The sequence below is a fragment of the Staurois parvus genome, unplaced genomic scaffold (assembly GCF_062004578.1).
Source record: "Staurois parvus isolate SC_StPar_1 unplaced genomic scaffold, SC_StPar_1.0 ptg000202l, whole genome shotgun sequence".
NCBI lineage: Eukaryota > Metazoa > Chordata > Amphibia > Anura > Ranidae > Staurois > Staurois parvus.
This window is the reverse complement of record NW_028317998.1, coordinates 4043561-4065502: the sequence shown is the minus strand read 5'-3', so window position 1 is coordinate 4065502 and position 21942 is coordinate 4043561. Positions and strand designations below refer to the sequence as shown.

Below are 21942 nucleotides of genomic sequence, written 5' to 3'. Positions count from 1 at the left end.
TACTTTGACTAAGGCCCCAGATCCAGCTGAAGAAAAACAGCCACAAAGCATGACACTGCCACCACCATGTTTCACTGTGGGTATGGTGTTCTTTTGGTGATGTGCAGTGTTGTTTTTGCGCCAAACATCTTTTGGAATTCTAGCCAAAAAGTTCGACCTTGGTTTCATCAGACCATAACACATTTCCCACATGCTTTCAGGTGTGTTTTTGCTAAATTTAGCCGGGTTTGGATGTTTTTCTTCATAAGAAAAAGCTTCTGTCTTGCCACTCTACCCCATAACCCAGACATATGAAGAATACAGATTGTTTGTCACATGTACCACACAGCCAGTACTTGCCAGATATTCCTGCAGCTCCTTTAATGTTGCTGTAGGCCTCTTGGCAGCCTCCCAGACCAGTTTTCGTCTCGTCTTTTCATCAATTTTAGATGGACATCCAATTCTTGGTAATGTCACTGCTATATTTTCTCCACTTGGTGATGGCTGTCTTCACTGTGTTCCATGGCATATCTAATGCCTTGTGAAAGCCCTTTTTTATACCCTTCTCCTGATTGATAGTTTTAACAATGAGATCCCTCTGATGCTGTGGAAGCTCTCTGTGGACCATGGCTTTTGCTGTAGGATGCGACTAAGAAAATGTCAGGAAAGACGTATTAGAACAGCTAAACTTTATTTTAGGTTAATCAGAGGCACTTTAAATGATGGCAGGTGTGTACTAACTATTTAACATGATTTTGAATGTGATTGCTTAATTCTGAACACAGCTACAGCTGTAGGCCTCTTTGCAGCCTCCCAGACCAGTTTTCTTCTCGTCTTTTCATCAATTTTGGATGGACGTCCAATTCTTGGTAATGTCACTGCTACGCAATATTTTCTCCACTTGGTGATGACTGTCTTCACTGTGTTCCATGGCATATCTAATGCCTTGGAAAGCCTTTTGAACCCTTCTCCTGGTTTATACCTTTTAACAATGAGATCACTCTGATGCTGCGGAAGCTTTCTGTGGACCATGGCTTTTGCTGTAGGATGCGACTAGGAAAATGTCAGGAAAGACGTATTAGAACAGATAAACTTTATTTGGGGTTAATCAGAGGCACTTTAAATGATGGCAGGTGTGTACTAACTATTTAACATGATTTTGAATGTGATTGCCTAATTCTGAACACAGCTACATCCCCAGTTATAAGAGGGTGTGCACACTTATGCAACCACATTATTTTAGTTTTTTTATGTTTAATCCCCCCCCCCCAAAAAAATATATTTCTGTTTGTTTTTCAATTGATTTGTACTGTTTATAGGTCACATTAAAAGGTGGAAAAAGCGCTAAAATTATTTCTTTGTCTCATTTTTTTTTTACATCACAGAAACCTGACATTTTAACAGAGGTGTGTAGACTTTTATATCCACTGTACATATACAGACACATATACTTCTATTATGTCCCGTATTTTTGAAGCATTTTCTGAAAACGCACCAAAGATGCAGAACGCAGAACTTTTGGTGTGCTTTCAGAAAATGCACTAAAAATGTGGGACATAATAGAAGTCTATGGGAAACCACAGGAAACCCACATGATGACTATGGGTATCATCCACTGCAGCCATACCGCAGCAGGGCAGTGTGTATGCGGTATACAAAATGAAAGGAAGTGCAATGCTATATTAGCTACAGACCCATGAATACCATATAGATAATCAACTGAAACAACATTTATAAAGTAATGAAAAACACAAATGAAAAAATATATATGCATTACATTTATAATTGATTCAAATACAAAAGTCCAAATGGTGGTTAAAAACACCATGCCTGCAATTAGTTAAAATAAATTCAGTGTGTAAATTACTACTGACACAAACAAACATAGCCTTGCACCTCCAGAGCTCACAGTAACTCATGTGCAGCCAGCCCACTGACCAGTCTTCTCCCTCTTTTACTTCTCTCACTCATGTTCATGGAGTCCACAGCTCCTTAGACAGAACAGGCAATCAGCGTACCCCAGAAAGCACCAGAGCAGCAACCCAGAAACCCTGTGCAGGCGCCCAACCTGTCCTCAACAACCAATGATGTCATCGGTTGGCAGGAAGCAGGCGGATGGCCCCACACACAGAGAGTCAATGCGGCTCCTTCACACAATAGAGAAGTGGGTGCTGTGTTCGTAAATGAGCTCACAGTAAGAGATTTTATGATGAGTAACAAAAAAAAAACATTTGCTCTTACGTCCATTGATGGACACAGCCTCTCCTCTTTATTCATGACCAAACAGGGACGTCCCAAATCAGTACCACAAAGAGAAGTGGGCAAACCAACTAAAGGAGAAAACCCAGGCTAACACACCAACACTCTGAACCACCTCGAAGGGGTGCCTAAGAGCCTTAAACAGCCTTAAACAGCCGCATGCAAAACTTTGCGGCCAAAACTAGCATCCACAGTTGCCTTGCAAACTAAGAAAGACACCTGATGTCGGAACGCACAGGAGGCATTAACCGCCCTTATGAGGTGCACAGAAACAGGGAAGGGAGGTTCCCGCCTCTTAATGGCACATTCCTGAATAATTGTCTGCCGAATCCAATGAGAAATAGTGGCAGAAGAGGCCGCCATGACTTTCCTCAAGCCATCTGTGAGAACAAAGAGAGAGTCGGCCCTTCAGAAGGCAGCCATCACAGAGAAGTACACAGGAATTGCTCAAGCCACATCCAGGGAAGGCAAAACCACCTCCTTAGAGTGCAAAGGCTGAGGGCACAAGGAGGGTAGGACGATGTCTTCATTCACATGGAAAACCAACACCACCTTTGGAAGAAGGGGACGGCCATAGTACCTGAAATGCTAGGCAGAAATAACTGGCTTGCCTATAGCAGAGAGGGAGTTTTATGCCTAGAGAGGACTGCCCTGAGGAGGTGCCTAGTTTTTTTCTGCCTAGTGTCCTGCACCTATAGGTGGTGCTATAAAACCGTTTGGTCATGAATAAAGAAGAGAGGCTGTGGCCATTAAAAAATGTAAGAGAAGAAAATTCATGTAGCCACTACATCCAAGGACTAGTAAGCTGCACTCTATCAGGCCTCCTTCACACAGCCATTTAGCAGCATACACTGGATTCCAGTGTCAAGAATGAGCGGATTCTTGCTGCTAGATTCACAGGTGCATGCAAACATCAGCCTACATAAACTACTGACAGGCTGACAGTGGCCACCACTGTTTGCTTGTAGCCACACACCAAGTGGTTGCGTGCAGTTAAGGACAAATGTCCCTAACTGCTGTTTTATAAATTACCTTTGTGAGTATTTGAAGAAACTTTACTAACACAAATACATGTGTGGTGATACATACATATTTATTGTGCAATCATAGTATATGTACCACCGAGTGGGTCATACATGCATTTGCGCCCGTATGTGCATGTGTGGAGAAAAGGGGGGCTTCAATTTTTTTTTCTGTTTTAATATTTTAAAAATGTAAAACCTTTTTTTCGCTAAACTTTTTTGCTTTCACAAGCGCTGAATCAAGAAGCACTTTAGGGTTCACCGCTCCTAGGGAAAATCGTGGAACATGTTTATGGACTCCCCTAAAATTGCTATTCTGACACCATCAATGGAGCTCCGAGAGAACACAGGTGAGCCTCAGACACATGTGAACAGGGGCTGAACATGGGATACACCATCTCTAACATACAGGGGTGATTGCCTATAACACTTATTTTTGGAAAACTGAAGGCGGCTGAACAAAAAGGTAAACAAACTCAAGGCTACTAATACAATTGTGAGCTTGTTTACATCCCAAAGCTGCTGCATTCTAATATTTACAGAGGCAGCAGTAAAAGGATTACATGTTTATTTTTAAAATAAGGATTTATATAAATAATAATAAACTAATGCTATACAATTTATTTAAAAAAATCAGTTTGAACCAAAAGCCACCCCCAACCTTCCTTGAGCCCGGGTTCACACTGATGCAGTGTGGCACATCCCATGTGATTCACACAGGAACCACACCACATTCCTGTGCAGATCACATGCGATTTCTGTGCAGTGCAATTTGAGCCATGCATTTTTTAGAGCTCAAATCTCATAGCATCCATACAAAAAAAGTGCAGAACCCTTTTTTTTGTCCGCCCCAGAATTTTTTTTATTTTTTGCGCAAAAATAAAAAAGGACCAACAGTTTTGAGAAAAAACAATGTTTTTGACTTTTTGCCCTTAAACATGTCCAGTAAAAAAAAAAAATTAAAAAATCAAATTTCGTCATAAATTTAGGCCAAAATGTATTCTGCTACATGTCTTTGATAAAAAAAATCCCACTACGTGTAAATTAATTGGATTACGTGAAAATTATAGCATTTACAAATGGCAGTATATATACTGGGATTTTTTTGTTTTGTTTTACTAGTAATGGCGGCAATCAGCAACTTATATCGGAACTGCAGCGGGCATTCTGACACTGGGGAGGGAACTGACTTGGTGTCAATGACATCCCCAGTGACACCAATACAGTGATCAGTGCTAATAAAAAGAACTGACACTGTACTAATGGCACTGAGCAGGAAGGGGTTAATATCTGAGGTGATCAAAGGGTTAACTGTGTGCTGATTTACTATGGGGTTGTGTGTTAGTGCTTCACTGTAAGAACACTGCTTTGTAAGGCTGTGCTGGGCACAGCCATGCAAAGCAGTGTGCACGAGCTGCCAGGGAGAACTGTTTTGTTTACCAACGGTTCTCCCCCTCCCCTGTCGGAGATGCTTGGCAATCACCAGGCGCCGGCAAGTAATCACCATCTGGGACCCAGTGATTGACAGCTGCGGCCGGGAATGGCAGTGCCCAGAAATGCAAAATCACGTGTATATAGATAGATATATATATATATATATATATATATATATGTCTATATATATATATATATATATACACACATACACGTGATTTTGCGCACCCGTGCTGGCCTGTAGCAGTATATCTGCTATAGGATAAACGGGAAGAGGTTTTTGAATGCGTTAAATATTTATATTTTGCAATGTTTAGCACTTAAATTTAGCACTATGTTTTACGGTTTTTTCCCACTATTTTTTTCAGAGTGGAAATGTATGCCATTAATATTTCTGGCTATGTTCTCTTTCAGAGAGACAGGGTGAAAAGGAAAGGTGATGGTGTCTGTCTCTATGTAAGAAGTGATCTCAGAGAGAGTGTGATGAGGCTGAAGCATTATGGGTGGAACTGCACATGGGGGTACATACTAAAAAGGTAATCATTGGAGTTTGTTATAGGTCTCCCAGTGTTAATGAGGAGGTGGAGACTCAGCTCCTTGCACAGATTGAAAAAGCTGCAAAGGCTGGGACAGTGATAATAATGGGGGATATTAACTACCCGGAAATTGACTGGAGTAATGGTACTGCAGGAACGGTTAAAGGGCAAAAATGTATAAACCTACTATAGGACAATTTTATGGTACAGTTCAGAGGCCCCAACTAGGAATGATGTTCTGCTGGACCTGGTAATCTCAAACCATGCAGAGCTTATTACGAATGTCCATATAAAAGAACATCTGGGTAGCAGTGACCATAACATGATTTCGTTTACTGTTAGCTGTAAACAACAAGCACATACGGGAAAAATAAAAACACTCAATTTTAAGAGAGCTAATTTTCCAAGGCTGAGAACTGCTCAACGAGACTTAGACTGGGAGGGAATACTGGCATCGATGAACACAACACAGAAATGGGAGTTCTTCCAAAAGACTATATGTGGAATAGACTCCCTCAAGAGTTGGTTCTGACCAGCTCAGTGGATTGCTTTTAAAAAGACCTGGATTCTTTCTTGGATACACAGAATATAACTGGTTACTAACATTTATAGGTAAAGTTGATCCAGGGAATATCCGATTGCCTCTCTGGGATCAAGAAGGAATTTTTTCCCCTGCAGGAGCAAATTGGTTCATGCTTTGCTGGGTTTTTTGCCTTCCTCTGGATCAACTGTGGGTGTAGGATTATAATTTTTTTTTTTTTTTTAATGGTTGAACTGGATGGACTTTTGTCTTTTTTCAGCCAGACTATGTAACTATGTGTATTTTGTAACTTCCAGTTTGCTTACAAGCCGTTGTACAGCATCAGATGAAACTTATCTTGGTGTGATCAGATGCTCTGGAGGCCAGTCTAATGTTGTTCATCCCTGATGCTCTGGAGGCCAATCTAATGTTGTTCATCCCTTTTGATACCAATAAAGTAAATCCAAAAAAAAAAAATGTAATACAATAGATAGCATTTTTTTTTTTAATTTTAAGCGCCTTAATCCCTAGGTATTAGAAATTCTAGGTATTCCTTTTATTCTGGTGTCTGGGCGGAGCCTGACTATGGCGGCGGCGGAGAGCTCGTGGTAGGAGCTCCCGCATGGGCCTCTTCCGACCGACCCCCCCTTGGACCCTAAAATTCCCCCCTAGCAGATGGAGCTCTAGAAGGTAGAGACCTACCTCGACCGGGGCGGGCTCCCCTGGCTGAGCGGCTCCCCGCGGCGGGAGAAAATGAGAGCGGAGACAAGCGGAGTGAGGCAGGGACGCTGAGCCTGGATGCCGAGCCTGGTTGCTGGGTGACAGGGAGGCGCGGCCGGGACGCAGTGCACCTCTGGGAGGCAAGGAAGCCGGCCGCCCGCTGACAGGGAGCAGGAGAGATTCCGCTCTGTCGGACGACCTGCAACCCAGGGAGCCCTAGCAGGCGGTCGATGGTGAGTCTCCCCAACAAAGACAAAGAAGAAGAGCATGGAGGAAAGTCCTGGGAGGGTCCCCCTGAGAGGAAGAGAGCGGACCTGCCGAAGGAATTGAAGGAAGGAGCCTGGAGCCGTCTCACGAGAAGCGCTGGAGGGGTGAGGGAGTCTGGCGGTGGCCCCAAACACAAAAACTGTATAGAGTTGGAGGAAAGCAGGGAGAGAAAGAAAAGGGGGGGACCCCCAGAGAATAAGAATAAAAAATAAAGCGAAAAACGCAAGGTGCAGGCAAAGGCATACAGAAAGGTGGAAAGACAAAGCTGGGAATTCTATTTCTACACCTTATTAATTTCTTCGTCTTGCAAAGTATACAGAAGAAATGAAAAGTAAAAGTGCAAAGGGAACCGGGCCTAAAAGGGACACAAACAAGGACAATTAAAAAGTACACATCCCAGGGAAATGTAACCCCAGAAAGGCCCCAGAGCAGAGAAGACAAAGGAGAGTCTGATTGAAGTATGCAAAATAGTCCTAAACAGTCAATGGAATTGGATATCAGTAATCAACAAATATCAGAGATAGAAAAAGAACTACAAATCCCAAATAAAAGAGAGATGACAGAAATGTTTAAAGATCTGGAGAGAACAATAAAGCAAGAAATGGTAAAAATTCGGAATGACCTGGGGCAGTTGTTGTTAAGAGTGGAAGAAACGGAGCAGAAAGTTAAAAACCAGACCCAGATTATTTCCGAATTAGAGAAGATAATTAATATGGAAAAAGCTCAGGAAAAATTGTAGTACAAGGTGGAAATTCAAGAAAATAGAAAAAGAAGGAGAAATATAAGGATAAGAGGGGTACCGGAAAGTTTAAAAGGAGAAATACTGGAAGAGATGGTTTGCAAAATATTGAACTTTATAATGGGAAACTCTGAAATGGAAAGGACTAATATAGAAGGAATCTCTAGAAACGGGAAACTCCAGGGGAATCATGAGAAAGATAGGCCGAGAGACATACTTGTAAAATTTTATGAATTACAACAAAGGGAAAAAATTTGGAGGAACACTAAGGGAAAACCAGTAATAAAGTATGGATAAATGGATATTCAAATATATGCGGACTTGTCATCAGAGACTCTCCGGAGGAGGAGAGCTCTGAGGCCTTTGCTGGAGCAGATGGAAAAACAGAAGGTGCAATATAGATGGGGAGTTCCGGAGTGTTTAATAGGATGGAAAAATGGAATAACAGCCCATTTGAGGTTCCCAGAGGACTTGAGAAATTTTTGCGATAGACTTGAAATGCAGAAAATTGAAATAAAGGATTGGGAAGAAGAATCTGGGGAAGATAGAGCAGAAAGAGGGGAGGGGAGGAGACGGATGGGGGAGAGGGGGAGGGGCGGGGAGGGAGAGTGAAGGGGAGAGAAGTGTTGTTTTTTTTTTTTTTTTTTTCTCCTTGCTCCCATTTCATCACCTTTTTTTTTTCCCCTTGTCCCTCCAGCTTGACTCCTTTTTCCTTCTATAGAAAGATGAGTAGAGAGGGGGTCAAGGGGGGGACCTGGATGGAGGAAAGGCTGTCTATGGGAAGAGTGAAGCCCTAAGGTTTAAGTCAAAGGTGGATGCTACCTCCACAAATGACGGTTAGGCAAAGTAAAGGCCTAAAAAGAGGGGGGAGGGGGGGAGAGGTGGTGTGAGAGGGGGAGGGAGGGGGGGAGAGGAAAGGGAGTGGGGGGAGTACTGGGAGAGGGGGGGAGGGAGAGGGAGAGAGAAAAGGGTAGTGGGATAAAAACGCTCTATAGGAATAAGAAAGAGGAAGGGAAGGAGGAAGAGGGAGACGGTAGGAAAAGAGTAAGATGGAAGAAATCCGATATATAACCTACAATGTAAAAGGGTTAAGCTGCCCAGGAAAGAGATTCCGGTTATTTAAAGAACTTCAACATAGAAAATCCTCAGTGGTATTCTTGCAGGAAACACATCTAGAGATAGTGTCGAAGGTTAGACTGAAGACTAGACATTTTCCAACATGGTTCTATGCGGATTCACCAACTAAAAGAGCAAAAGGAGTTGCTATAGGCTTCGCAAAGAATATAAGGTTCGAGGTGGAGGAGAGATTAACGGATCCGGAGGGGAGGTTTTTATTTTTGAGAGGTAAACTACAGGGAATTGAGTGTACAATAGCAAATATATACAGTCCAAATAAGAGACCAGAGAGGTTTATGAGAGAAGTGTTGAAGAGATTGATGGATTTTAAAAGTGGGTGTATGATAGTAGCAGGAGACTTTAACATCTGTATGGACCCGCGGATAGATACCACTTCCTCTGTGAGGAGGGAGGAAAGCAAATCCTTGAGAATGTTAAAGAAATTGATGCATGAGTGTCAGTTGGTGGGCATCTGGAGAATTAGGAATATGAAGGAGAGAGATTATACTTTCTTTTCGCACGTTCATGAGACTTATTCTAGACTAGATTACATATTAGTAGAACATCGAGTGATAGAGTGGGTGGTAGAAGTAAAAATTGAAGGAAGCACCCTGTCGGATCATGCCCCAGTTGCTATGAAGTTAAGATGGGGTAGAGAAGGGAGAGAAGGTTATGTATGGCGGTTGAATGAGGCACTTCTCATGGAGGAAGAGATTGGTCAAAGAATTGAGAGAGAAATTGAATGGTTTTTTGATGAGAATGAAACAAAGGATGTGTCGGTTGCAACGGTGTGGGAAGCACATAAAGTTTACATCAGAGGTCTACTTATTGCAATGGGGGCAAAAAAGAAAAAAGAAAGGAGAGAAAAGATAAATAGATTATTAAATGAAATATATGATCTTGAACAGGTGCATAAAAGGGAAAGAACTAAGGAGATAATGCAGATGTTAATAAAGAAGAAAGAAGAATTAGAGAATGTAATGGAGGAGGAAAAAAGAAGAGTCTTTAATAAAATAACAAGTGAAAGGTACAGATGGGGAGATAGGCCGGGAAAGTATTTAATGAGAACTTTAAGAAAGAAGAAAAATAGAAATTATATTGAGAAAATAAGAAACCCCAAGGGGGAATTTGTACACTCAACCAAGGATATTGCTAGAATATTTAAAGAGTATTATAATGAGTTGTATAATATCATACCTCAGGATACGTTTAGGAAAACGGAAACAGTAAATAGAGAGAAAAGAAAGACATACCTAGAGGAGGCAGGCCTACCGAAACTAAGAGAAACACAACTGAACTCTCTAGAGGCAGAAATAACCCCAGAGGAAATAAAATTAGCATTAGAAAGCATGGCGGGAGGGAAAAGCCCGGGTCCGGATGGATATACGGCCAAATACTATAAAAAATATAAAGAGCTTTTAATTCCCAAAATTAAGATTTATATGAACGCCTTGGGGAAATGGGATGAAGATAAGGAGAGAGTCTTTACAGGCGAATATAGTATTGATACAGAAAGAAGATAAAGATCCCTCACAATGTGCGAGTTATCGTCCAATAGCGCTGCTGAATGTAGACACTAAAATATATGCAAAGGTTCTGGCAAATAGACTGAAAGAGCTGATGCCGGAGTGGGTACATGGAGACCAGGTGGGGTTTGTCTCGGGAAGAGAGGGTAGAGATAATGCTCTGAAATCACTGTTGCTTATACAGGAGGGCAAAAAAGGGAAAACCCCAATGATACTGATGTCGATAGATGCAGAGAAGGCATTCGACAGAGTGAGTTGGGGCTTTATGATGGACACTCTGGAAGCGTTAGGAGTGGGAGATAGAATGAGAGGGTGGATTGGAGAGTTGCACAGAGGGCCTACCACTACCATAATGGTAAATGGAGGAAGATCAGAGTATTTTAAGATGTCAAATAGTACACGACAGGGATGCCCATTGTCTCCACTGCTATACGTGTTATCACTGGAGCCCTTACTGTCCATGATTAGAAAGAACATAGACATAAAAGGAATAAAAATAGGTGACAGAGAACACAAGGTAGTGGCCTATGCGGACAACCTGATGTTTTATGTTGGAAACCCTAGAACATCACTTCCAAATTTAATGAAAGCATTGAGGGAGTACGGAGACCTGTCGAACCTGAAAATTAACCCGACAAAGACCGAAATCTTAAATATAAATCTCAAAAACAGTGAAAAAGAAAGACTACAAGAGGAATTCCCTTTCCTTTGGAGAGACAAAGAATTAAAATATCTAGGAATAAAACTATCAACCTCAAATAAAAACCTTTATAAAGCCAATTATATAATGTTATTAAATGAAATTAAGGAGTTGAGGAGTTGAGGAGAGTGGGAAATGGAAATCCATCGTGGATAGGTTGTATAAACTTGATAAAGATGGTAATTGTCCCCAAAGTATTATATAAATTTCAAATGATCCCAATCAAACTCCCAGAGGCATATTTTAAAGAACTGAGGAAAATGATAATAAAATGTATATGGAGGAATAAAAAGCCTAGAATAGGTTATGAAACGTTGACTAGAAGTAAAGAAAGAGGAGGATTGGGGGTACCAGATTTTAGGAAATATTACAAAGCGGGGATTATCGCAAGAATCTTCGACTGGATTCATAATCCGGAGAAAAGTTGGGTCACAATTGAGAAAACACTGAGTGGAATAAGTTTGAGCAATAGTATCTGGGTGCCTGCACAACACAGAGAATTAGAGGAGTGCACAAGCACGCACACTCTTAATGTTTTAAAAGAATGGGATTTATTACATAGACAAAAGGGGTGGGTTTTTAATTCACAACTAATACCACTTAGGAACACAAAATATTTCATCCCGGGTAAAGATAGCATAGCAGGGAAATGGATTATAAAACAGGAGGCGCAATTGAGAGATATAATGGTAGGAGAGGAAATTGGGTCATATAAGGATATGGAGGAAAGAAAGGGTGAAGTCTTTAATAAGATGGATAGATTAAGATATTACCAACTGAAGAACATTTTTGAAAGCCTTCCAAAACCTATAAGAACTAGAAAAGATTGGAATCCATTTGAGAGAATTTTTGAGTTACGGGGAAATGGTAGACACGGAACGGCAAAAATACACAAGATATTAATGGAACTTGACACAGACACAAAATTAATGCACATAGAGAAATGGGAAAGAGATATGGGAAGAAAAATAGAGGAGGAGGAGAAGAAGATGTTCACATTAATTCACGAAAATATTAGTATGAGAGAAGTGGAAATAAATTATAAGTGTTTGAATAGATGGCACATTACCCCCTACCTCGAGCACAAGATGAATACGGAAATTTCACAGATGTGTTGGAGAGGCTGTGGAGAGGTGGGCACGTGGTATCATACATGGTGGGAGTGTCCAGAAATACAGGTGTTCTGGCGAAGGATAGTTTACTTGATAGGGAAGATTACTAAAATCAATACAGGATTAGACCCAGAATTCTGCCTCCTCCATATCTCAGAACTCCCAGTGAAAGTATATAAGAGGTCAGGGATATGGCATTACTTAACCGCAGCAAAGAGCCTGATACCCAGGTACTGGAAGAAAAGAGAGGTGCCAACTGAGGAAGACTGGATGGGTAGAGTAAACCAGATTTCTGGGACAGAAAGATTGTATTATACGCACGAGGATAAGCTGGAGATGTACAATAAAAAATGGAAAGGATGGGGAGAATATAAAGAAATGGCGAAAAAGGTGAAGAGATAATGTCCCTGGTAGTCGGTTTAGAATTGGATTTAGGAACAACAGAATTATATGGAGTAAATGAGAGAAGAGAGAATATAGAGCGTGGGAAGGTGAGGGAGGGAAGGGAGGGGACGGGGAGAAGGAGGGGGAGGTGGTATGAAAAGAAACTTATATATAGGAATACATTTTATAAGGAGAAAATATGTTTTTGATAAATATTTTAATAGATATGTTGAAATGACTTGTATATGGATTGAAAATAAATATTTATAAAAGAAAAAAAAAAGAAATTCTAGGTATTCATATACAAATGCTAACATGCACACGGGTCCCACACACGTATGTAAATGGAAATCGTACCACACACATCACAGCAGGGGCAATAATCTCAGCACCAGACTTCCTGTGTAACTGTAAACTGGTAACCTGTAAAGGTTTAACGCATTGCCTATGGATAATTGAATGTAATGTAGTTTGTCGGCATTCCACAGGTGTGCACAATTTTAAAGCAATGTAAACCAAAACATAAACATTCCCATGTATCTTCAATTAAGTCCAAACATTTTTTATTAACCAGCTGCCGACCGCAGATAGCCGAATGACGGCTTCACTGCGGCCGGCCAGTTCTGAGTGGACGTCATATGACGTCCTCCCAGAACGCGTTCTCCTGCGCGCCCCAGGGGGTGCGCACCCGGCGATCTCCGTGATCGCTGTGTCCTACGAACACAGCTGATCACGTGATGTGGTAAAAGGCCAATCACAGCGGCCTTTTACCACCTGATCAGCGGTGTCCAATGACACGCTGATCAGAAGGAAATGCAAGTGCCGGTTCTCGGCTGCACTTTCCTCACGCTGTCAGATCGTGAGGAAAGTACTGCCGAGAACCGGCAGTTGTCAGAGCGGGGATCGGCACTGATCATCAGGGCACTGATGATCAGTGCCCTGATGATCGGTGCCCAGCAGTGCCACCCGCAAGTTCCGCCCAGCAGTGCGCCCACTAGCTCCGCCCACCCATGCCCATCAGTGCACCCACCTGTGCCCAGCAGTGCACCCACCTGTGCCACTCTGCAGTGCCACCTACATGTGCCCAGCAGTGCCACCCACCTGTGCCCACCAGTGCCACCCACCAGTGCTGCCCACCAGTGCCGTCCACCAGTGCCGCCCACCAGTGCAGCCAGTCAGTGCCACCAGTCAGTGCCCAGGGGTTGTGCCAGTCAGTGCCGCCAGTCAGTGCCCAGCAGTGATGCCAGTCAGTGCCGTCTATCAGTACCCATCATCAGTGTCACCTATCAGTGCCGCCTATCAGTGCTGCATATTAGTGCCGCCTATCCGTGATCCCTAATTAGTGCTGTCTATCAGTGCCGCCTATCCGTGCCACCTCATTAGTACTGCCTATCAGTGCCCTTTAGTGCTGCCTATCAGTGCCCATCAGTGCTGCCTCATCAACGCACATCAGTGAAGGAGAAAAAATACCTGTTTGAAAAATTTTATAAAAGAAACAAATAAACTTTTTTTTTTTTTTCAAATTTTTTGCACTTTTTTTATTTATAGCGCAAAAAGTAAAGCGCCCAGTGGCGATTAAATACCACCAAAAGAAAGCTCTATTTGTGAGAAAAAAAATGATCAAAATTTCATATAGGTACAATGTTGCATGACCGCTCAATTGTCAAACAAAGTGCGGCAGCACTGAAAGCTGAAAATTGGCCTGGTAAGGAAGGGGGTATAAGTGCCTGGTAGGCAAGTGGTTAAAGAAAGATCACATCCCAAACAGTGTAGTGCAGTGTTTCAGAGCTGCGCAGGACCCCTCCGTCAGGCACGTGATGGCATGTGTTGTTCACAATTGTAAAGCATGAGTGTAGTGACATGTTTGGTATCTATTACTCGGTGTAACATCATCTTTTACAACCCCAATTCCAAAAAAGTTGGGGGGCTGTGTAAAATCTACATTAAAACAGAAAGCAATGGTTTGCAAAATAAACCCAGATTTTATTTACAATAGAAAATAGAAACATATCAAATGTTTAAACTTAGAAAATGTACCATTTTAAGAAAAAATAAGGTAATTTTGAAACTGAAGGCAGCAACACATCTCAAAAAAGTTGGAACAGAGCCATGTTTACCACAGTGTAGCATCCCCTCTTCTTTTAACCACACTCTATAAACATCTGGAAACTGAGGAGATAAGTTGCTGGAGTTTTGGAATGTTGTCTCATTCTTGTCTGATATAGGATTCTAACTGCTCAATGCTCCTGGGTCGTCTTTGTCGTATTTTTCGTTTCATTCTGATCTGAGAGGTATCAGGCAGAGTCAGGATCTGGCGGCACAGCTGGGTCCCAATCTGCCCGTCAGATGGCCATGAAAGCATGCAAACCGATTACTGATCCCTGTACTAAACAATGTGTGGAAAAGTGTCACGTAAGAAAATTATGCACAACCTCTAATCAAATTCAAACGTACCATGGAAAATGACAAATTAAAATTGAAAGCTTTCCTGGTGACCAAAAGGAAATAACTACAGTTTTTCTTTATACATTGAAAAAAAAACTAAAACAATTGCCTTGTTCTGCACAGTGTCCCCTGATAAGAGGTGATCTGACTAGTGAGGGATTATTCTAACTATGCAATACAGATCATACCTGGAATTCAGCCTCAAATTCAATATTTTTAGGCAAGTAAACTGCTATACAGACAGCAGCCTTACTGAAACATAAACAAGCCCAGTATCTCCTATATGGGGGTAATAGTAGGTATGTAACTTTGCAGATATACCCAAGATCAGTAATATAGACCAAGTTTTCTCTACACAGCAGCCTTCTTACTTACCACTACACATCTTAACCACTTGCCTTCCAGAGGATTTACCCCCCCTTCCTGACCAGGCCATTTTTTGCGATACGGCGCTGTGTTACTTTAACTGACAATTGCACGGTCATGCAATGCTGCATCCCAATTAATATTTTTTCCTACAAATAGAGCTTTCTTTCGGTGGTATTTCATCGCCTGTGCTTTTTATTTTTTGCACTATAAACAAAAAAAAACAGCAATTTTGAGAAAAAAAACAATATTTTTGACTTTTTGCTGTTAAACATGTCCTGTAAAAAAAAATTTTTAAAATCCAATGTTGCCATAAATTTAGGCCAAAATGTATTCTGCTACATGTATTTGCTAAAAAAAAAATCCCAATACATGTAAATTAATTGGTTTATGTGAAAGTTATAACATTTACAAATGGCGGTATATATACTGGAATTTTATTTTTTTTTTACTAATAATGGCGGCGATCAGCGACTTATAGCGGGACTGCGGCAGGGTAACTGATTTGGTGTCACTGACCTCCCCAGTCACACCAATACAGTGATCAATGCTAATAAAAAGCACTGACACTGTACTAATGGCACTGGGCAGGGAGGGGTTAACATGTGGGGCGATCAAAGGGATAACTGTGTGCTGTTTTACTACGTGGGCTGTGCCTGTGTTTCACTTTAACCACTTGCCCTCCTGAGGATTTACTCCCCTTAATGACCAGGCCTTTTTTTGCTACTTGGCGCTGCACAAACTCAACTGATAATTGCGCGGTCATGCAATGCTGCACCCAAAATGTATTCTGCTATGTTTTTGGTAAAAAAAATCCCAATAAGTGTATACTGATTGCTTTGTGTGAAAGTTATAGCGTCTACAAACTATGGTATAGATACTGCAATTTACGCCATTTTTTTGCTATACAGCGCTGCGCTAGTTTAATGGACAATTGCGCGGTCATGCAATACGGTACATAAATGAAATTTATGTCCTTTTTTTTCCCACAAATTGAGCTTTCTTTCGGTGGTATTTGATTGCCTGTGCGTTTTTATTTTTTGCGCTATAAAAAAAAAAGTCTGACAATTTTTGAGGAAAAAAAAACAATATTTTGGACTTTTTGCTATAAAACATGTCCAGTAAAAAAAATGTAAAAATCAAATTTAGTCATAAATTTCTGCCAAAATGCATTCTGCGACATGTCTTTGCTAAAAAAAAAACCAATACGTGTAAATTAATTGGTTTACGTGAAAGTTATAGCATTTACAAATGGCGGGAAAGATACTGGGATTTTTAATTTTTTTTATACGAATAATGGCGGCGATCAGCAACTTATGGCGGCGATCAGCGACTTATGGCGGGACTGCGGCGGACAATCTGACACTGGGGGGGAACTGACTTCCCCAATGACACCAATACAGTGATCAGTGAAAAAAAAAACACTGACACTGTACTAATGGCACTGGGGAGGAAGGGGTTAACTTTATTATTCAGTGAAAGGGTTAACTGTGTAAGGGGAGTGTTTTACTAGGGGGCGGGGGTGTGTACTGCACAGAGACACACTGATCCAGACAGATAAACTCTTCTGTCCCGATCAGCATGTCAGGAGCTGTCAGGGAACTGACAGAGAGCAGAGCTACTGCAGCCCTGCTCTCTGTCAGTGATTGCCGCTAATCGCCGGGACACAGCCGGTAACGATCGGCTGTCACCCGGCGAATGACATCAGCGTCCGTGATAGGCGGGACAGGTAGGGCACTGGCACGCCTCGCGCGCGCGCCCTACCTGTTTTGAAAGCACACGTTTTAAAACGTGGTTTTGCCCAGCTGTGCCGCCCTGCCAACGTATTTCTACAGTGGCTGGGCGGCATGTGGTTAAGCACACTGCTTTGTATGGCTCTGCTATGCAGAGCCATACAAAGCAGTGTGCAGGAGCTGACAGGGGAGAGATCTGTATTGTTTACATGCAGGTCTCTCCCCCGTTGGAGATACTCGGTGATCACAGTTGCCGGTTATCGGCAGCACTTTCCTCACACTGTCACAGCATGAGGAAAGTACTGCCGATAATAACCGGCAAATGTCACAGAGCAGATCGGCACTGATCATCAGTGCCCTACAGTGCCATCCATCAGTGCTGCCCAGCAGTTGCGACCATCAGTGCCACCAGTCAGCGCTGCTCGTCAGGGCATCATCATCAGTGCCTCCTCATCAATGCCCATCAGTGCTGCCTATCCTTGCCACCTCATCAGTGCCCATCACTGCTGCCTATCAGTGCAGCCTCATCAATGCACATCAGTGAAGGAGAAAAATTACAGTGTTCGCTAAAATTTATAATAGAAACAAAGAAAAAAAGTATTTTATTGCTCTCTTTTATAGTGCAAAAAATAACACACTGGCGATTAAATACCAACAAAAGAAAGCTCTATTTGTGTTTAAAATGTTTCAAAATGTCATATGGGTACAGTGTTGCATGACCGCGCAATTGTCATTCAAAGTGTGACAGCGCTGAAAAATGGACTGGGCAGGAAGGGGGCAAAAATGCCCGGTAGGCAAGTGGTTAACAAGCACACCATGGGGGACATGTCATCTGGTGAATACACGCCTCCACTGGTGTGAATGAGCCCTATGGGAAAGTCAGGTATGAGTACTGACCTCTCCCTCCACCATGAAAGTCTGCTGTGTGGAAGATTTCAGCTTTAAGAATGCCCAGCATTCGACCCTTCCAGGAGTGTCAGAAGCAGCCTCTTCACCACTCCAGTGTCCTGTAGGATGAACAGAGCAGACCACGGAGCACTCCTGGAAGTCAACTGTTGAACATTCTTCATCAAGATCAGTAGAGTAGTACAGTGTGGGCCGGGCAGTATTAATGCTTCTCATTGCCGGGATTGCCTTCCGTCCATTGTTATGACATTAAAGGCATAGTTCTCCTTCACCACAAAACCTACCTATGTTGATAAAGTCAAACTGTGCAGCTCTCAGTAAAGTTGAATAATTCCCCTGCTACACGGTTGTCAAACTGGCGGCCCTCAAGCTGTTGACAAACTTCAAGTCCCATGAGGCATTGCAAGATTGACAGTTACAAGCATGACTCCCAAAGGCAGAGGCATGATGGGACTTGTAGTTTCACAACATCTGGAGGGCCGCCAGTTTGACACCCCTAGGTGTACGCCATTTACATACCTCCTGCGGCCTGACTGAAAAACTCCCTGAGATCACATCATCCCATCCTGCCTTGCTGCTAGGACATGTTAAGAGACATTGCTAGGAGACTCCACTCTTACTGACCATCTCCACCATCACAGGAGCGCGCTCTTTCTCTGAGACCCCCTCACATTCATTTTCTGCGCTCACCGTTTCTGAGCTCGCTCCTGTGATGGTGAACTGGGAGTCCCTTGGCAACGTTCTAGCAAGTCAAGGCAGGACAGGATGATGTGGACTATGGGAGTTCTTCAGCCAGGCTTCAGGAGGAAGGTAAATGGGCTACACCTATCTCAAGGGCAATATTCCACTTTAGTCAGATCTGCAGTGTGTTTGCCTCTACAGGTGCCTCTTACCTACACAGGCAGTTCTCAGGTAAAGGTGAACTATGTCTTTAGTGAGGGGCTCAATGGAATATTCCAGAATTATTCACAAACACCAACATGTATAAAAAGTTTCCAGTGTGGGATGGAGTCCCCCCTGGTGTCATGTAGATGAGCAGTGTGAGGGCCTCTGTTAGCCCTGCTGGGCCCGGGCTGCACACCCGGAATTCCCTCCATGGCTCTACACACAACACCCGCCCAGAATTCCCGCCATTACTCTCTACCCCGCCCCTCCCACTCTCCCGCCTTTTTTTACCTCTTCGATAGCTGAGTCTGTTGCTTCCCGTGAAGTGGAAGGCAAGATGTCCTCATCTGAAAGCCCCTCCATCACGGCTGTATGACGGCTCAAGTAGTACGTCACACTACTAATAATAAGAATAAACGGAACACCGGACGTTACATAGCAGACGGAGGAAGACCTACGAGAACACGCCCACTCCCGACACCGTACCGACCGCCCAGACACTGACGGGCAGAGGGCGGTTTGTGAACGGGAGCGCGCACAAGTTGGCGAGTCCGCGCCTCAACTGTACAGATAGTGTCCGTTGCAGCTGTTGGGAGGTAGAGATATGGAGGGACAGGAGGTGAGAGGGGACGTGGATGTACAGGGAGTTTAGAGAACGGGGGGACGTGGGAGGACCGAGAGCTAAATGAGGGGGACATGGAGGGACAGGGAGCTGAGTGAGGAGGGGACGTGGAGGGGCACAGCTGAGTGAGGAGGGGACGTAGAAGGACACAGCTGATTGAGGAGGGGACAGGGAGCTGAGTGAGGAGGGGACAGGGAGCTGAGTGAGGAGGGGACGTGAAGGGACAGGGAGCTGAGTGAGGAGAGGACGTGCAAGGAGACGGAGCTGAGTGAGGAGGAGACGTGGAAGGACACGGAGCTGAGTGAGATGGGGACGTGGAAGGACAGGGAGCTGAGTGAGGAGGGGACGTGGAAGGACAGGGAGCTGAGTGAGGAGGGGACGTGGAAGGACACGGAGCTGAGTGAGGAGGGGACATGGAAGGACACGGAGCTGAGATGGGGACGTGGAAGGACAAGGAGCTGAGTGAGGAGGGGACGTGGAAGGACAGGGAGCTGAGTGAGGAAGGGATGTGAAGGGACACGGAGCTGAGTGAGGAGGGGACGTGGAGGGACGGAGCTGAGATGGGGACGTGGAAGGACACGGAGCTGAATGAGGAGGGAACGTGGAAGGACAAGGAGCTGAGTGAGGAGGAGATGTGGAAGGACAGGGAGCTGAGTGAGGAGGGGACGTGGAGGGACGGAGCTGAGATGGGGACGTGGAAGGACACGGAGCTGAATGAGGAGGGAATGTGGAAGGATGAGCTGAGTGAGGAGGGGACGTGGAAGGACAGGGAGCTGAGTGAGGAGGGGACGTGGAGGGACGGAGCTTAGTGAGATGGGGACGTGGAAGGACATGGAGCTGAGTGAGGAGGAGATGTGGAAGGACATGGAGCTGAGTGAGGAGGGGACGTGGAGGGACGGAGCTGAGATGGGGACGTGGAAGGACACGGAGCTGAATGAGGAGGGAACGTGGAAGGACAAGGAGCTGAGTGAGGAGGGGACGTGGAAGGACAGGGAGCTGAGTGAGGAGGGGACGTGAAGGGACACGGAGCTGAGTGAGGAGGAGACGTGGAAGGACATGGAGCTGAGTGAGGAGGGGACGTGGAGGGACGGAGCTGAGATGGGGACGTGGAAGGACACGGAGCTGAATGAGGAGGGAACGTGGAAGGACAAGGAGCTGAGTGAGGAGGGGACGTGGAAGGACAGGGAGCTGAGTGAGGGGACGTAGAGAGACAGGGAGCTGAGTGAGGAGGGGACATGGAGGGACAGGGAGCTGAGTGAGATGGGGACATGGAAGGATGGAGCTGAGTGAGGAGGGGACATGGAGGGATAGGGAGCTGAGTGAGGAGGGGACGTGGAGGGACAGGGAGCTGAGTGAGATGAGGACGTGGAGGGATAGGGAGCTGAGGAGGGGACGTGAAGGGACAGGGAGCTGAGTGAGATGGGGACATGGAAGGATGGAGCTGAGTGAGATGGGGACATGGAAGGATGGAGCTGAGTGAGGAGGGGATGTGGAGGGATAGGGAGCTGAGTGAGGAGAGGGCGTGGAAGGACAGGGAGCTGAGTGAGGAGGGGACGTGAAGGGACGGAGCTGAGTGAGATGAGGACGTGGAAGGACAGGCAGCTGAGTGAGGAGGGGATGTGGAGGGACAGGGAGCTGAGTGAGATGGGGACGTGGAAGGACATAGAGCTGAGTGAGGAGGGGACATGGAGGGACGGAGCTGAGTGAGATGGGGACGTGGAAGGACACAGAGCTGAATGAGGAGGGGACGTGGAGGGACGGAGCTGAGTAAGATGGGGACGTGGAAGGACAGGGAGCTGAGTGAGGAGGGGACATGGAGAGACAGGGAGCTGAGTGAGGAGGGGACGTGGAAGGACAGGGAGCTGAGTGAGATGGGGACGTGGAAGGACAGGGAGCTGAGTGAGGAGGGGACGTGGAGGGACAGGGAGCTGAATGAGATGAGGACGTGGAAGGACAGGGAGCTGAGTGAGATGGGGATGTGGAAGGACGTAGCTGAGTGAGGAGGGGACCTGGAGGGTCAGGGAGCTGAGTGAGGTGGGGACCTGGAGGGACAGGGAGCTGAGTGAAGAGGGGACACATGGAGGTCAAGGGAGCGGGGGCAAATGTGCTTGGGAGCTGGGTGAGGGGGACAAGGAGTGAGGAGGGGACCTAGAGGGACAGGGAGCTGAGTGAGGTGGGGACCTGGAGGGACAGGGAGCTGAGTGAGGAGGGGGCGGGGAAGGACAGGGAGCTGAGTGAGGAGGGGGCGTGGAAGGACAGGGAGCTGAGTGAGGAGGGGGCGTGGAAAAACAGGGAGCTGAGTGAGGAGGGGGCGTGGAAAAACAGGGAGCTGAGTGAGGAGGGGGCGTGGAAAAACGGAGCTGAGTGAGGAGGGGGCGTGGAAAAACAGGGAGCTGAGTGAGGAGGGGGCGTGGAAGGACAGGGAGCTGAGTGAAGAAGGGGCGTGGAAGGACAGGGAGCTGAGTGAGGAGGGGGCGTGGAAGGACAGGGAGCTGAGTGAGGAGGGGGCGTGGAAGGACTGATAGCTGAGTGAGGAGGGGACTTGGATTGACACGGAGCTGTAGGATGTGGATGTCCATAGAGCTGAGTGGGGGGTGGAGTGACAGAGTTCTATGAGAGGAGATGTAAAGGGACAGTGAGCTGATTGAGGAGGGAATTGGGGGTTGTGTAG

At 45.0% G+C, this 21942-nt stretch overlaps 1 protein-coding gene across 2 annotated transcripts in view; it reads right to left on the bottom strand.

Annotated features, from left to right (window-relative positions):
- The window catches only part of LOC149461455 (SWI/SNF-related matrix-associated actin-dependent regulator of chromatin subfamily A member 1), a 277776-nt gene extending 258626 nt beyond the window's left edge, over window positions 1-19150 (bottom strand). Inside the window, exon 1 of one of the 2 annotated variants that reach the window (XM_089678297.1) lies at window positions 18941-19150. In XM_089678297.1, coding sequence (XP_089534423.1) covers window positions 18941-19012 — 72 coding nt within the window. In that variant the 5' untranslated portion in view covers window positions 19013-19150. The remainder of the gene's footprint in view (window positions 1-18940) is intronic. The other variant, XM_089678296.1, reaches the window with a different exon arrangement.
- Between the last annotated feature and the right edge of the window lie 2792 nt (window positions 19151-21942).